Raw genomic sequence first — 15,406 nt, 5'->3', positions numbered from 1 at the left:
AAACCACTTGATTGACAGCTACAGCTGGGTGTTCTACTGCATTCAGCTGTGCGGCTCAAAAAAGATGAGCCCTTCCCGATATGCAGCGGCCCTCCATAGCGACAGGCCTCGAACCAAGGCCAAAAAAAGAAGCACTCTTCCATTTGGACCTAAATTCCCTGATCATCACCCCTCATTCCAACCTTTCCCGATACCCTCCAAGTACAGCTCGGCATGGTCATATCAAATGTTCGAATCCTGTGAAGTGAACTAAACAGTCATCAGGGTTTTCATCATTTCTGGGAGACGGTGATTAACTGTAAATCAATGAGGTCACACCATGACAGCACAACTGCCCGCTATAAAGACACAGATCGTTTTACCGCTCAAATGAACGACACATTTGGTAGTGGAGAGATATATTACAGATGGGAACATGATCCATGCAGAAGACAGATTACTGCTGGGCTATCAGTCGGTGTGAAGGAGATACGGGCAAACTGGTGCTCTGAAACAGGGATCTACAGATTGAACATGAACAAGTCTACAGTCAAGCATTATTTAAAGTAATGGTAATGTAAAGGTGAAGCTGTACTTTTTTGATACTTTGATGTAAAAATATCACTGCTTCTAAATTCCTCGATTTAAAATTCTGTTTGGTGACGTACTTCTCCTTTAATATTATAGTACACACCTGCCATTCAGTACTCATATTTTCAGCTTGAGCGAATCTAGCCATCTTACTAAAATGCTGTGAAAACTCACAAACCATAACTGTGTACCTGGATGCCGAGGAAGGAATGGGCTAAACCACCAAGAAACAAACACATTCATGTGATCACTCCAAATAAGGCAATAATTCTCCAGGGTAAGGCTAGTAAAGGCAGTCCCACCAGTCAGAGTTTCACAGCCAGCAACACTAGACACCATCTACTAGAAGTGGGAGTTTTTAGGCGTGCACAGTTTTGCTATCTGACTTAATAACCACAAAAAATTAAACAAGTAGCAAATGGAAAGGCCTGAGTTGACATGCTAAAACTGAAATGTTCCCTGAAATGACTGCCCACACCATGCAAACAATAATTTGTACAGTACAGAAAGTGTACTCAGCCATCATCAGAGCACACAATGATGTTTCACTTACAAGTAGAGTGTAACGACTGTTGCTGCTGCATCTCCAAATGAAGGGATGGATGTCAGCTCATTGTGGTCAAGCCTCCTGTCAAGCAAAAAACAGAACAAAACAGAGTACACATAGCTTAATTTCTAATAATATTTCTTATTTATTATAACACAATTAATATAATATATAGATAGCTAGACAGATATCACACAGATGTCGTATTTGTATTTAATGTATTTTGTGGTAAATATAATATTTATAGTAATGCATTTAATATATATTGGAATATCAAGTATCTTACAATAAATATATTAATAAAATAAATTATATATAAAAAATATATGACAAGATGTTTAATATATTGTTCTATATATGTTTAGCAAAACACATTGAAGATAGATAGATATAAGGGTCTTACTGACAAGGACCATCAAAACATCAAGAGTGAGAGAGTGAGAGAGAGAGAGAGAGAGAGAGAGAGAGAGAGAGAGAGAGAGAGAGAGAGAGAGAGAGAGAGAGAGAGAGAGAGAGAGAGAGAGAAAGGGAAAGTAGGCCCGTCTGGCTAAGGGCCAGACACAGTCCCTCGATGTATTAAATATTTACAGCGCAGGTTAGTGGCTGGTGTCGGGTGATGATGGAAGGCGCTTATAATAGCAAACCTCTTTATTCCCAATCTCCACCACTTTCAGGACAATAGCCACTAGCAAAAGTGCTTAAATATCCAATAGCACTGACAGCACGCTTTAAAATGGTTTATGACCGATTGTGGCTAATGGCTGTAATTAATGTTATTACACCATTTAATGTACTTCATTCAATTGCCTCTCTCTATGGGGCTTTAGCTGTGGGAATGTTTTCTAGCCAAGTATAGAAGTGGTTTTACACGTAACATTAACCAGCACTTCTACTCACTTCTAACAAACAGGTTTTTATGCTGGTCTTCTTATGCTGGATTTGATCTGAATGAGGCCGAATTGAGATCAATATCAATCACCACTGTCCTGAAAACAAACGCTGGCCTTGTGAAGGCCAACAACACCCTAGAACATTCTGTTACAACTCTGAAAAAGTTGCTAGCATGCTAATTGACTTTATTAATCATGGACAGGTTTACAGCTGACGCTGGGCAGATCTACAGGAGGTTTGGACTGGGGGCACGGAGCTGTTCTACTCACACTTCTCTCAGGTTGGGCAGATTGGAAAGGATGTCCATATCGACTGCCGCCAGCTTGTTGTGGCTCAGATTTCTGAGTGAACAGAGAAAGGGAGGGGGGAGAGAGAGAGAGAGAAATTTATTAAAACACTTTATTGAGGCACTCATAACAGTCGACAAACTCTACTCTTTGATCGCATTTCTCTCACGAGCAGACTCTAAATCTCTCGCCTCGCTATATCTACAGCGCCAGCAGCAGCTTTCAACGACAATCTATCAGTCCGGTTCATCAGTGAAACGTGTCATATTGACACTTATGGCCCATAAATCAGGACCATCAACAGCCTCCTTTAGCGGGACGTCATCATTTCAGCGCGGTTCAGGCGAGCTTCAGACTGGGCTTGGCAGAGCGCTGGCCTCCTGCTCTCCCTGCTGAAATGTCAGAGATTGATGGCGCTGTGATCTATAGAGCTTGTGTCAGCACAGTGGTTTCTTCCTTCGCTCCTCAGCTACTGCATGCTCAGATTTTCCTTTTGGATGGGCCGCACCATTCATTCTGCATTGTTTATAGTAAGAGTAACTGGTTTAAAAGGGGATTTAATGACTGATTTGATATTTTACAGGAGCACTTGGCAGTATTTTTTTTCCCAATGTTTACTTATTTTTAGACATGAATGAGATAAGGAAAATGATGCAGGTTGGTTGGATTTGAACTGGTTTTTCCCACCATAAACAGACTCTCCAACTAGACCATAACTACTAGACCATAACTCTGATTTCAATCTTTTTAAACAACATACTTGGGGTCAGTAAGATCATTTAATGTTTGTTTCCCCCCCCCCCCCATGTCTCTTATACTCACTAATAGTGTTGGGAAGGTTCCTTTGGAAATGTAGTAGTTTTCAAACATTTAAACCAGGCAGGGTTAGCCTTACAGTAGCACTCAACACTGATTACTGCCAGACTTTCAAGATTATAATTTAATTTGAAAGCATAGCCACCATTAAATCAGACTTCAGAACCTCTTTTTACTTTGAGATCGTTCTTTAAATATATTTTAGCTTAAATATATTTCAATTTGGGAAAGGAATCAATTTAATCTGTATATGGGTGTGTGTGAAAACATTCAGATGTGACCCCCTTTGTAATTGTTAACATTTTCATAGGTAACTGTAATTAATTAATTACACATTTTTTCCAGTAACTATAACAAATGGAATTAGTTAGGCTCCAACACCACTTACCAAGGCTGTATTTATTTGATCAAAAATACAACAAAAAAGGTATGTAAAATATTATTATAAATTAAAATAACTCAATTTAAAAAAACTTATATATATTTTTTTTTTTTTTTTTAAGAATACTAAATTAAAAATATAATTGAGCATTTAAGGAATATGCCAGGTTAAATGGGCTAAATGTTTCAGCAAATATATATTTGTTTGTATATTTATGTTTTTTGAACAATCCGGGTTAAACGGTTTGCAACTTTACACTTCCATTATAAGACTATGGGGCAACGATCACAGTGTAATAGGAAGTGTCCACCTGGAAAATCCTTTTAGAAAGCTGCTCGTTCCTGAAAACACCATGTATTGACTTTCGGATTATCTTCAACTCCCCGACTAACAGATTCAATGGCACACCCATCAAGTTCCACTTAGCAGTGTTAAACGTTTTAATCAGCAGCTCATCTGCAGTTGTAAAGAAACAACTGGATGGCTGTTCTTCTGTCTGCTGAGCTGATTTTGACAGGTTTGTGGAGCTACAGCTGGTTGTAAAGAAGCGGAATTACCTAACACACTATATAATGTGTCTGTTTCTCACCCTGAGCTGTCAACTGCAGACTATGAAGCCGTACGTATGCAAACTTGAGAAAGAACAGACATGGACTAGATTTACAATGGCTGTATACCTTCTCAAACTGGGATTGTATACTGAAAAAGGCATAAACAAAAGGGAAAGTTTACTAATCACACTCTTAGTAGCTCAATTTGTCCCCATTCAAGCAGGAAAGTTACATAAACTAGAATGCAATTTAGTACTTTATTTGGTTACGTTAAACAGGCAAAACTGTCACATTGCTTCTGTGGCTCAACGGAGATGATAACACAGGGTGAGTTGCCCTCAAGGGAATCGTCTGACAGAAGTGAACACAGCAAAATTGCAGTCCTGTACCATGAGGCAATTACCTAATTATACCGAAGCAAAGTAAAAAACTGCAGGCTTTGAGAGGCTCGCCAGGGGCCATGAATACTGCCGAGAAAATCATGTAAATCATGTAGAATGCCAGTCGCTAATCTGCTTTAGCGGTTTCCAACCTGCAAATTGTTGAGAGTGAGAGTAATGAAACCGACAATCTCTTCTTTCACATACCCATTACTGACTAATGCTCATATTAGTTTCCACTACAGAATTTTAAGGGCTGAAAAGGAGACCAAATACCGGGTTAAGCCATTTCTGGACAAAGATATAATGTGTTTGCCAAGAGCTCTGTCAGTCATTAATGGGTGGAGCTAATAAAGTGGCGGGAAGTGTTAAAGTCATTTAAATGTTTTACTGTTATACAGCCAATCAGACAAAACGCTCAGACTAGATCCCCTCAGTCTTCATGGGGACCTCATGATGCTGACCTATGCCTTACCAGCCAAAAAGGAAATGAGAGTGTTTATATAATCGCCGTGTTTAATTCTCAGTGGCTCCACTTTGTTTAAGCCGCTTTATCTTATCAGATAACACTAACTTTCACACCTTCAGGCTGACCTTTGGGGCATAAATCACATGGTCGTTGTAACCGTACAGCGGGCTTAACTAATGCTCTGTGAGGCTGATTTAAAAGTCTTTAAGAATGCTTTTGGGGCTTTTAGTACATATCTGTTAACTTTGAGGCACAAACGTTTAGGCTCAGTATACAAAAACACTATAAACATTTGGGGTCAGTAAGATAATATAAGCCTACTTATAAATGTAATTCATTGATGGCTATTAATCCAGTCTTCACTGCCACATGATGTTGAAAACAGTTGTTAATATTTTTGTGTAAATCATTATTTTTTTCAGAATTCTTTGATGACTATTAAGTTCAAGTTCAAGAATATAAGCCTACTGATATTTCCCACCTCATCTTCCTGTTTGAACAGAAATATGTCAAAATAACTGAAACATCAAGTTGTATCGTGGGGTCTTTAATGATTTCACTAGGTTTGAATGTTTCAGCACATTGCAAAAAAACTATTGTTTCCTAAAACATCTGGACAGAAAAAAAGCTTAAATTCATATATGCTGTAAGCTGCATGCATTCAGCTATAAATTTATAAAGAAATCTCTTTACATTCTATTTTATCTTGTATTTCTATATCATTGTATATCAAGGCTAGAAATCTTGCCAGAAATCAATGGATAAAGTAGCACAAGTCAACTAATTAAACATGACTGTATGCGTACATATAGGCTATTTGCAAACTCAGACGATATGATCACGTTTCTATTCTTAAACTATTTGTTTCATACCTATTATGATTCAAACCATTAACAAACCCTGGTCTTTACTCTGAACTGAACAAATGCCTCTTCTCGTCCTCAGAGAGTCCTGCAGGCCGACTGGACCATCAGAGGAAACCAGATACACTTTTTTGGATTGTTAAGAAACTAGTCAGCGTAGTTGAAATTCCCTTTAAGTAAAGGTAAATGCAATATGCTTTTCCAGCTCTAATAATTCAAGAATTATCCAATCATCCTCTATCTGCTCAGCTCACTTCAATTTCAGTGAGAACAGAGAGCTTACACACTTCTACATGCTATTCAACCATTTTATAGCAATGACAATAATGACTTCCAATCTAACAGCGCTAGTAACTTCAACTCTAACAGCCACTGATGTATATTTTTATCATTTCCATTAAAGGCAAACGGCCAATAGATTCCTGGGGGGGATTATTTTGATTTTAGGCCAGAATGATAATACTTTCAAATATAGTCACATTGATTTGAGTGTAAACAACATGGACCTGTTGATATGTCAACATCAAACTGAGCTCCAATACCTCAAAATAAGGTATTGGAAATAATATACGTTACAGTTATCGCCTGTTATATGAACAATAAAAATGACTGTTATGTCAGTTTTTCCCCTCAAGGGCCATATTATGAGTAGAACGGTAAAGAGACGACTTTTATCTATCTATCTATCTATCTTTATCGCTGATAAGCGGAGTGTGAACTTCGGTCTTTGGAAGTGTGAAATGATGTCATTAATGGAGCTTTATGATGCAGCTGGAAGACAGAAGCGTCTTTAATGCACCCTGTTTCAGAGGGCCATAAACTAGTCAAAGAATAACTCTGTCACAGCACTGAGCGAAGCAAAGAGCGAGAGACCAGACGGATAGACACTTGCTTCTCCAAAAGCCGCACAGCTTGTGCTCCTTTCTCTCTGTTTCCTGCCATAAAGACCATTTACAGCCCAGCAACACCACTGATAGTGAAGCCAGGAGCTTTTGCCGACAGTCCAAACAAAGCACAGAAAAGGGAGCGAGAGTATCGAATCTAGAGTCAAGATCATGAGATAAAGATCACCAGGAAGTGAATGTTACACGGTGGGAGAGAAAGAAATTAAATATGAGGAAAAAAGCCAACAAACAAAAGAAATTAGACTAACATTAAGCTTAAATCCAAGACAAACTCGACGCATTTTAAAGACAAAGTAGATGACAGAAATTGGGCCCAGGAGCCGATAAGAAAAGGGTCTCTTCTTGTCTTAGGCTGAGAGTCAGTACCAGAACCACAGATGCCAGGCAAATGTCTGACATGCTCACACTTTATATTATATAGATTATATACACATTTGTTTCAATTGATCATTTTTAATCTTGTAATGAAAACCCAGGGAGTGAAAATACGTCCTGCATAGTTACAGATCAGCTTGTGACAGATTGTTCCAGAAAACTTCAAAGTGAATAGAAGAAGTGATAGTTAGATTACAGAGTTGCCCTGCGCACGGTTTATTATCTTAACAGAAAGGAAAATTGGAGTAATTGCACCACTAGTTTAGCCGGAAACTTCAGAGTGGTCAACTTCAGCAGTATATTCACATTTAATTTTGTGGGGCTGGCTGTATGACCCGCAGAGTCAAATTTATATACATACCAGAGAATAATTCAAACTGTATATATCTTTAAGCTATATATATATATATATATATATATATATATATATATATATATATATATATATATTAGGGGTGGCACGGTTCGCGGAAAAAAAACCGAACCGCACGGTTCTCCACACACGGTTCGGCACGCGCTAGGACCGCGGTTCAACTGAATTCTGACAACGCATGTGGTTTGTTATAAATAACACGTAAAACAAATAGGGTTCGGCTAATGTATGTTTCTGTTAATCGATGCGCATTCTGGCTTCCCAGTACATTATAACAACAGCGTTGAGAAGGAAAAAAAAAAAAATAAGTGGACAAATCATTCACTCTTGTTCAATGCGAGTGCCGTATGCTGGAATATGAGCATTTATTCCGTCATCACCCGGGTGCTGATAGCGCGCGCACAGGTGAGACCTGAACAGCACACGTTGATATCGGTGTTTAGACTAAAGTCATGTAAGCTTTGCCAGCTCAAATATTTAAGAGCCAGAGGACGCGAGCTCGCGCGCGCAGTGAGAAGATGTGCCTGCGCTCATCAGAAGCGCACAAACCTGCGCCTCAGAACGCGCGCAAATATGAAGCTCTCTCTGAAGTATTGTGTTTTAATGGATAAATTCACACAAAATTCTGTCAAAATGCCCGTCTTGGTAAGTATCCTATAGCAGACATAGCCGGCTGGGCGTACAGTATCAGTGCTTTCTCTTAAAGTGACAGTTAATATTAAATAAACAGCAACAACAAAGAAATCACTCACTGCTCTTGATTGAATCGCTTTTGTAACTTTAATAAAGAGTAATCTTTAATTTATACAGTCAAATATGCAATGCTGTTTTAGCTTTGATTACTTTAATCGTACTTCAATTTCTGTACCTAAAAAACCCCCTGAAAATCACTGAAATTTTATTTGTATCTTTAATCTATTGTATTTTTATTTGTGCTGTTGCTTGTAGTTAAAGGTCTGCTTTTATTTGTGTACACTCACAATGAAAACAAAACCGATTTTATATATATAACATGTAATAATATTTAGCATTTTCACATCAAAATAAAAGAAACTGAGCAAAGTAGATGTCTTTTTTTTTCCCTGTTGTACCGAAATTGTATCGAACCGTGACCCCCGAACCGAGGTACGTACCGAACCGTGACATCTGCGTACCGTGCCACCCCTATATATATATATATATATATATATATATATATATATATATATATATATATATATATATATATATATATGGCATCTTGCCAACCATCTAAATAGAAAACAAATAAATAAAAAATAATATTATATGCACATTTACATACACTCAATCATGACAAAATATATCAGACTATAGTATTAGTATTATGTTTAGTCTATTTGCGTTCAATAATTATAAAATTATTATTATATTGTGCAGTTATTATTATTGTTAATATAGACCAGGGTTATTATAGTTAACTAAAAAAATTAAATAAAATTAAGTTACTTAAAAATAAACAAATTATTAAAAATGTATTAAAACAACTTTAATTTCAGCTAACCTCCAAAGCACACACTTCCTTTCATTTAGCTTAACTTGATGTACTAAAATAAAAATTATGAAGATTCAAATAATAAAGATAAAAAAAAAAACAATATGGACATATTAAATAAAAATAAAAATGCCAAAAAATATACAAAATAATGACTTTATAAAACTTTAACTAAAAAAAACTTTTATTATTATTATTATTATTATTTTTATTATTATAAGACAGCAGCAGCACCGTTACACATGGGAAAGGTGTGTTGATAAATTTGATTCATGGATACTGATTAGCTCAAAAAAATGGAGAAAAGAAAACAAAACATAATAAAGTACAGAAATAAGCAGAATGTGAATTTGCATTAATTTTCCTTATCACAAAAATTGCTGATCAACATAATATTCATATCAACCTCTGCGCCTGCACATTATGGCTTATTGCCATAAAACTTCTGGAAACTATACGCAGTATGGCGTTAAGAGGTAGTTTGTCAGTAACACTTTCACAGAATGTTAAATGGTGATTTTATTCTCCAGACCAAATGTGCTGGGGGTGCTCTATAAGGCCTGTTACTCTCCAATTCTCTCACCCCTCCCCTTTCTTTCACTTTTTTTTTTTTATGTCTTTTCCAGATCTCTAAACTCTTACCAGATGTACAGAATTCACAGATGAGTCATCCATCACTTTGTGGACACTTAAACAAAGGAGGGGAGAGAAGGAGGTGCTCAAATGTGTCTCAACAGAAAGAGAATCTGGAATATTTGTTTGATCCTTTTGGAATTTTCGATTCTGGTTGTGGCCAGAATCGAAGTGTGGCTGCCATTCCCCTAACCGAGACATAACACTCGTCTACATCTAAACTAGTCAAAATAGCAAACACAAGCATTTCTGAAGATATTCGCTCTGTCAGCTCACCATTAAATCACTAGTTTCATGTTTTACGCACATTAACAGACAAAACCTTGCATTTTGGCTGACTGGAAAAGGCCTGGGCAAAAATCAATGGATAAAATGTCCTTGAATGCATGGAAGCTCCACAAGAGAAGTGCTAACGGAAGGTGCCGTTGACCTCTGTCCCATGCAGGCCAAGCTAAACACGGCAAGCACTCCTTTAACTCACAATCCGATAACGCAAGTAAACTCCGCTCCAGGCTACCACACACACCTGGAGCAAACCAGTTCAGCTTTTACGTGTTATACGTTATGCTGTCAAAAATCTAGAATGCAAGTTCCTGTTTCTGAGTGTGACCCAAATCCACAGCAATGGGATTAATAAAGCATACTGCTCAGATAACGAAATGAACAAGCATCGAAACTAGTTTGACTGCTAAAGACATACTGCTGACTGGTTTCCACACGTTGAAAGAATAAACAATGGGTCGGAGAAGTAGCTCAAGATCTAGAAAATTTGTCAATGGAAAGCAATGGACTGTGACACTGAACTAAGTTTTGTAGCCTGGCCAAAGAAACACCGCACCCAGGTTTACACAGCGGCTCCACAACAGGTGACAGGGACCGTAAAGAAAAGAGCGTCCCCCACAATGCATTAAAAAAGCACACATCAAACCCCCCTTCGTGGTGGTGAGAAAAATCTGGCGGGCTGTTTACCAAGCCTAAAGGGTGACCAAACTACACTCGCACATGTGGCAACCCAGGTTGCACATACAAACCAACCACCACCCCCTCTGCTTTCAAAACAATCAGGAGGACCACCAAAGGGTCATTGTAGTTTACTTTGAGAAGTAAGACTCGTACAGCTCGTTACATCAAGCCAAACTGTTTCCATCACCTCAGCCTTCACAGCACACTGAATAAACAGACAAAATCAAATAGCTATTTAATCAAAAACGGATCTCATTTATCCTGAATTTTAAAGGGTCAGTCCTGATGAATGGAAGATGCCAAAGAAATGCATACATTTCCATAATCAAAAACAAAATTGCTCAAATTTTCTATGCTTCAGATGGATCTGATGCAGGAAACGTTTTTGAAAGAAAATAATTTAATTCACAAGGAATTCAGACAACTTTTTCAAATTCATAAATGGAGAGTTTGGAGGACTGTGTCATGCATGGATGACGCCAATAAGATTACTCCGTTAATTCTACGTCTCCTCCGCACTCAGGTTCAAGGGGTAGTTCACTCAAAAATGAACATTGTCATCATTTATTCACCCTCCCATATTTCCAAAGCTGTATGACTTTGTTTCATATGTGAAACATAAAAAATGCCTCTTTGTCCATACAATGCAAGTCAATGGTCACCAAAACTGTTTGGTTACCAACATTCTTCAAAATATCTCCTTGTGTTCCGCAAAAGAAAGAACCATTTTTGGGTGAACTATTCCTTTAACCCTCACCATGAATAACTCCATCAGTCTTTATGTTCATAGGGTCTTAAGGCCCATATCTCAAATTTAACTTGAATGTGCGAGTTGACGATGCCAACACCTCGCTGCTTCCTACTCGCCATCAAGGTCTCTGTGAGCCATGGGGGAACAATTAAATGAAAGAAAGAAAAAATGGGCAGTATGGAGAAACTATTTGGACAACTGGAAGGTATTAAGGCTTGATTTTATACTCAGGCCATGTCCAGAGGGTTTTCTAACCAAAGCTTTTTCTACTCTTGATTGATATATTGTAGACGGACAATCCAAAAAATATCTCTGGCCTATAAATTTAAAATCCAGCTTCTGTTGGATCTGTCAACATGAAAGCAGATGATAAAGGGACATTAAGATGCTGGAACATGCCTTTTAGTTCATGGAAATCCTAAAACGTGATTTGACGTTCTTGGGCGAGTTTGTGGTTACGCAAGCAACATGTTTGGATGTCACAAGCACTAGCGCTTTGACTGCTTGTCAGTTGCCAGAAAGGCGTACAAAAGCGCTGAACATGAATAGCGACATTTGAATAGGGATAGTTGTATGGATTATTGAGAATAAATAATCAGCATTATGATAGACCACAGTTGCCTTAAGCTTTTGAGAGACAAAGAGCCACTGGTTAAGAACAACAAGGAGCCAGTTGTTTTGGGTTAATGCTGTTGCTGTCAGTGAGGTATGAATATTAAAAACGGTCATGCTTTAAAGACCATATATAAGGAAAGTCAGGAGGAAATGTATATCACCTGTTGGCCAGTTGCACCCTATCAATAAAAGCACTGTCAAAGCTTTTAACCGCTTCTAATACTAGTTTGAAACAAGACACTTTAAATGATTTAATATGCCAATTTAACTGTGTAATATGGAATAAATCAGTTATTTATTGCCACTTCATGCTTAATCTGTGACAAACATGGCCCCGATTTTCCTGCAATTGAATTTGATTGAAATACAGTCAACATGAAATAGAATTGGTGGTCATTTGCTTTCTTAATTCACATTCCTGATCTTATTGCTAATGATTCGCTGATGTAAACGCACCCTCTTATTTCAACCCCTTTTCTCCAACCTGTCATATAGAGACCATTTTTCACTATCCAATCCAATAATCAAGTCCAATCTCCCAGTTTTGTCTCGTTGAATATCCTTAAATATGTCACTTTAGCTTCTCAATAAAATTACTATACGAATTTAAAGGGCATAGTCAAGGGCCACAGACTAAGGCACTCAGGCAGACCAGGTCAAATTACTCAGCAGTAGGTTAGACAGTCCTTGAGGCAGAACACCAACAGAGCTACCTGCCCAATCATTCCCATCTAAAGCCTGATATCAAGTGTAATGAATGTTTCACGGTCCTATCAGACAAAGAACGATTATGTCAGCCACCCTCGGTTACAACTAATAAGCTTCTCATCTTTAAAAAGTTATCGCTGGGTTTGTGTCTTCATACATTTCAAATAAAGCCCAACGAAGGACCAAACGACCAAGTCTAAAATGTGGAGAATCGGGTGATATAAAATGCTAAACGATAGCTCATGACTTCATTTGATGCTTCCGTGTTGCAACTTGTGTGTGATAACCATCTTTTAAACCTGACAAGAACAGTAAGGGAGCTACTTTTGTGAAATCAACAGACAAAACAGGTATCTTCGCAGTGATGAAGCGGGCAGTAAAGGTGTTAAAGATAATACTGGGCAGTAAAATCATTGCCTTTGAAACGGATGATTGTGATCTTGAACACACAGACAGATAACACCTTAGAAACTTTGTCTAGGCCACACAGATACATTACATTAACACCTAACGCCCAAAAAGACATCTATCAAAGTGATGTCATGTTTGAGGAGAAATGTTAAGAAAACACGGTTATTAAAATGGCCTTATACTTTGTGATGTTTGTGTGATGTTAATCTTAAAAAATATATATCTGGGAGTCAGATGACCATAAAAATAACAACTGCCACTGTTCTCAGTTTTTACTACAAGACTAACTGGATCTACCATCTTAGTATAGGGCAGTTCATAATCTATAAACCAGATCAAATACAATGTCAAAACCACTAAACTGCATTATTATGGCCACAGCTTATGAAAAAGTCCTGTGGAAAAGGATAACTGAAGGTTATGCCTGTCAGAGCTGTAGAATACTTCTAAGTAAACTAGGTTTCAATCTAAAATAAAACTCTGAATACAACCATTAATAGATTTTTTTAATTATTATGAGCTTCAGCCTTTGTTTTTTAGCACTCTATTCTAACAATATTCATAAATATGAGGTTTTAAGGACCAAAATTATCTTCCAGCAAATAAACAATTGTGATAACGTTAGTTGTTTCATGACTTTGCCTCCATCAGCAGGACTCCTAAAACTGTAACCAGCAGGTCATAACCAGGCCTGAGACTACTTATAACTAATACCCTTTCATGATTTTAATGGAAAGAGGACGTTTTGTCAGGACTTTAAAGTAACTTTAAATAAGTGTAAAGTATTATATAGGGCATGACACTTGTTATTTTGTGACTTTTGAGTCATTTTCTGCCCTGGACAACTTTAGTTAAGAGTGTTAAAGAACTTAAAGCATGATATTTTGAAGAGAATAATGTTTTAAATGTGTATTTCGGTCGGGATGGGCAGTTGTGTGTACTTACAGATGCACAGTGCTCTTAGGCAAGTCTTGAGGGACATCAGTAATGTCTAAATGACTGCAGTCGGTCGTATCAAGCGTACACGCACAGTTTTGAGGACACGGTGCGCTATAATTGATTAACAGTCCCAGCGTCAAAAGCCAATAAAACACATGATATGAAAGTGATCCCATCTGTCCCAGCCACGCCGCCATTTTGTATCCAGTTGTCTCAGCGCTTAACGACTGATCTCTCTCATCCACAAACGGACAGCTCGAACCTATTGAGTTTCTCAGAGTCCGAGTAATTCGCCTTCATTAAGTTGTTTGTTTACCCAACGGTAATATCAAGTTACACTGCCTTGCTTTTGGGCAATGCATGAGTCCTGCACTTGAAAACGGTCCACAGTCAAGTTTGAACTCCCCTGCTCCACCACGAAAGTAAATCAAAGGTGAATCACGACGAGGCAATACAAGAAACTTGTCCAGAAGCCAAAGCTAAATGCAGTTGTCCTTAAAAGGTTGAAAGGGGCTCTGGATGGGAGATAGACAGGCGCTTTGTTTTGGCAGGAGAGATCCACTGAATCAAATGTAGTTTGAAGAGTCGTCAACGGTGTTTCTGAAGTTATTATAATGTGCCGATCCCAAGTGATTCGTTGTTATGAAAAGTAAAAACATAGTAGATCGTGTCCATTAACTCCATACGAGCGCGTTGAAAGAAAATCTGGGATCGACGGCGCTTTAAAGAAACTTTTCCTCAAGAAAAAAAAAAGTTTGAGGCTTTCGCTTCTTCACGGACTTGATATAAAGTTTCCGAACTGCGAATGCAGGCGTTTGGATCACATAAGTGAATAATAATAAACCCCTTTTGAAGCGAAACAGTTCCAGTAAAGCCGTCCGACTGTAGTGAACTTTGCGGCGCTCGCTCTCTCGCTCTCTCTCTTCAGAAACCCTGAGCGCGGTTGAAGGAGCTGGGAAGCTTTTATCTTGAACTCGTTGAACGGTCCGAAAAGTCCGATAATTCACTTATTCACCTCGTACTTCTGACCGTTTCAACCGCTTGTTTTTCCCCCTCCCGGACTTTACTTTCTTTTTATCCAGACGTTGTTTCGTCCCACGTTGGATACATCGGGAGTGATAAAGATTTCCTCGTTTTGCTTTCCGATTGGTGCTTGGAGAATGATTGACGGCCAAACTCTGGATCTTACTGGCTGCTTTGGACGTTCCAGGGCTCAGCTGTCAGTCAAATCGCGTTAGCCCCGCCCATCTTTCCCACCCAGAGTGCGAAATTGCTCCGCCTCCTTTCACTCTCATCGCGTCTTAAAGGGACAATGTTCAGGGCTAGATATATGTTTTATTAATATAATATAATATAATATCCTTTCACTCTCATCGTGTCTTAAAGGGACAATGTTCAGGGCTAGATATATGTTTTATTAATATAATATAATATAATTATTAACAACAGTATATAAACATAGAA

General features: G+C 38.1%; 1 protein-coding gene across 1 annotated transcript in view; it reads right to left on the bottom strand.

The window, feature by feature from the left end:
- The window catches only part of LOC306856786 (leucine-rich repeats and immunoglobulin-like domains protein 1), a 35,880-nt gene extending 20,818 nt beyond the window's left edge, over positions 1 to 15,062 (bottom strand). Inside the window, exons 1-3 of the mRNA XM_079396255.1 lie at positions 13,949 to 15,062; positions 2,278 to 2,349; positions 1,124 to 1,198 (exon numbers count right to left, since the gene is read on the bottom strand). Coding sequence (XP_079252381.1) covers positions 1,124 to 1,198; positions 2,278 to 2,349; positions 13,949 to 14,139 — 338 coding nt within the window. The 5' untranslated portion in view covers positions 14,140 to 15,062. The remainder of the gene's footprint in view (positions 1 to 1,123; positions 1,199 to 2,277; positions 2,350 to 13,948) is intronic.
- Between the last annotated feature and the right edge of the window lie 344 nt (positions 15,063 to 15,406).

This window comes from Barbus barbus, assembly GCF_936440315.1.
Source record: "Barbus barbus genome assembly, chromosome: 37".
NCBI classification, from domain to species: domain Eukaryota; kingdom Metazoa; phylum Chordata; class Actinopteri; order Cypriniformes; family Cyprinidae; genus Barbus; species Barbus barbus.
The sequence above is the reverse complement of the archived record's forward strand: the minus strand, read 5'-3'. Positions and strand labels throughout refer to the sequence as shown.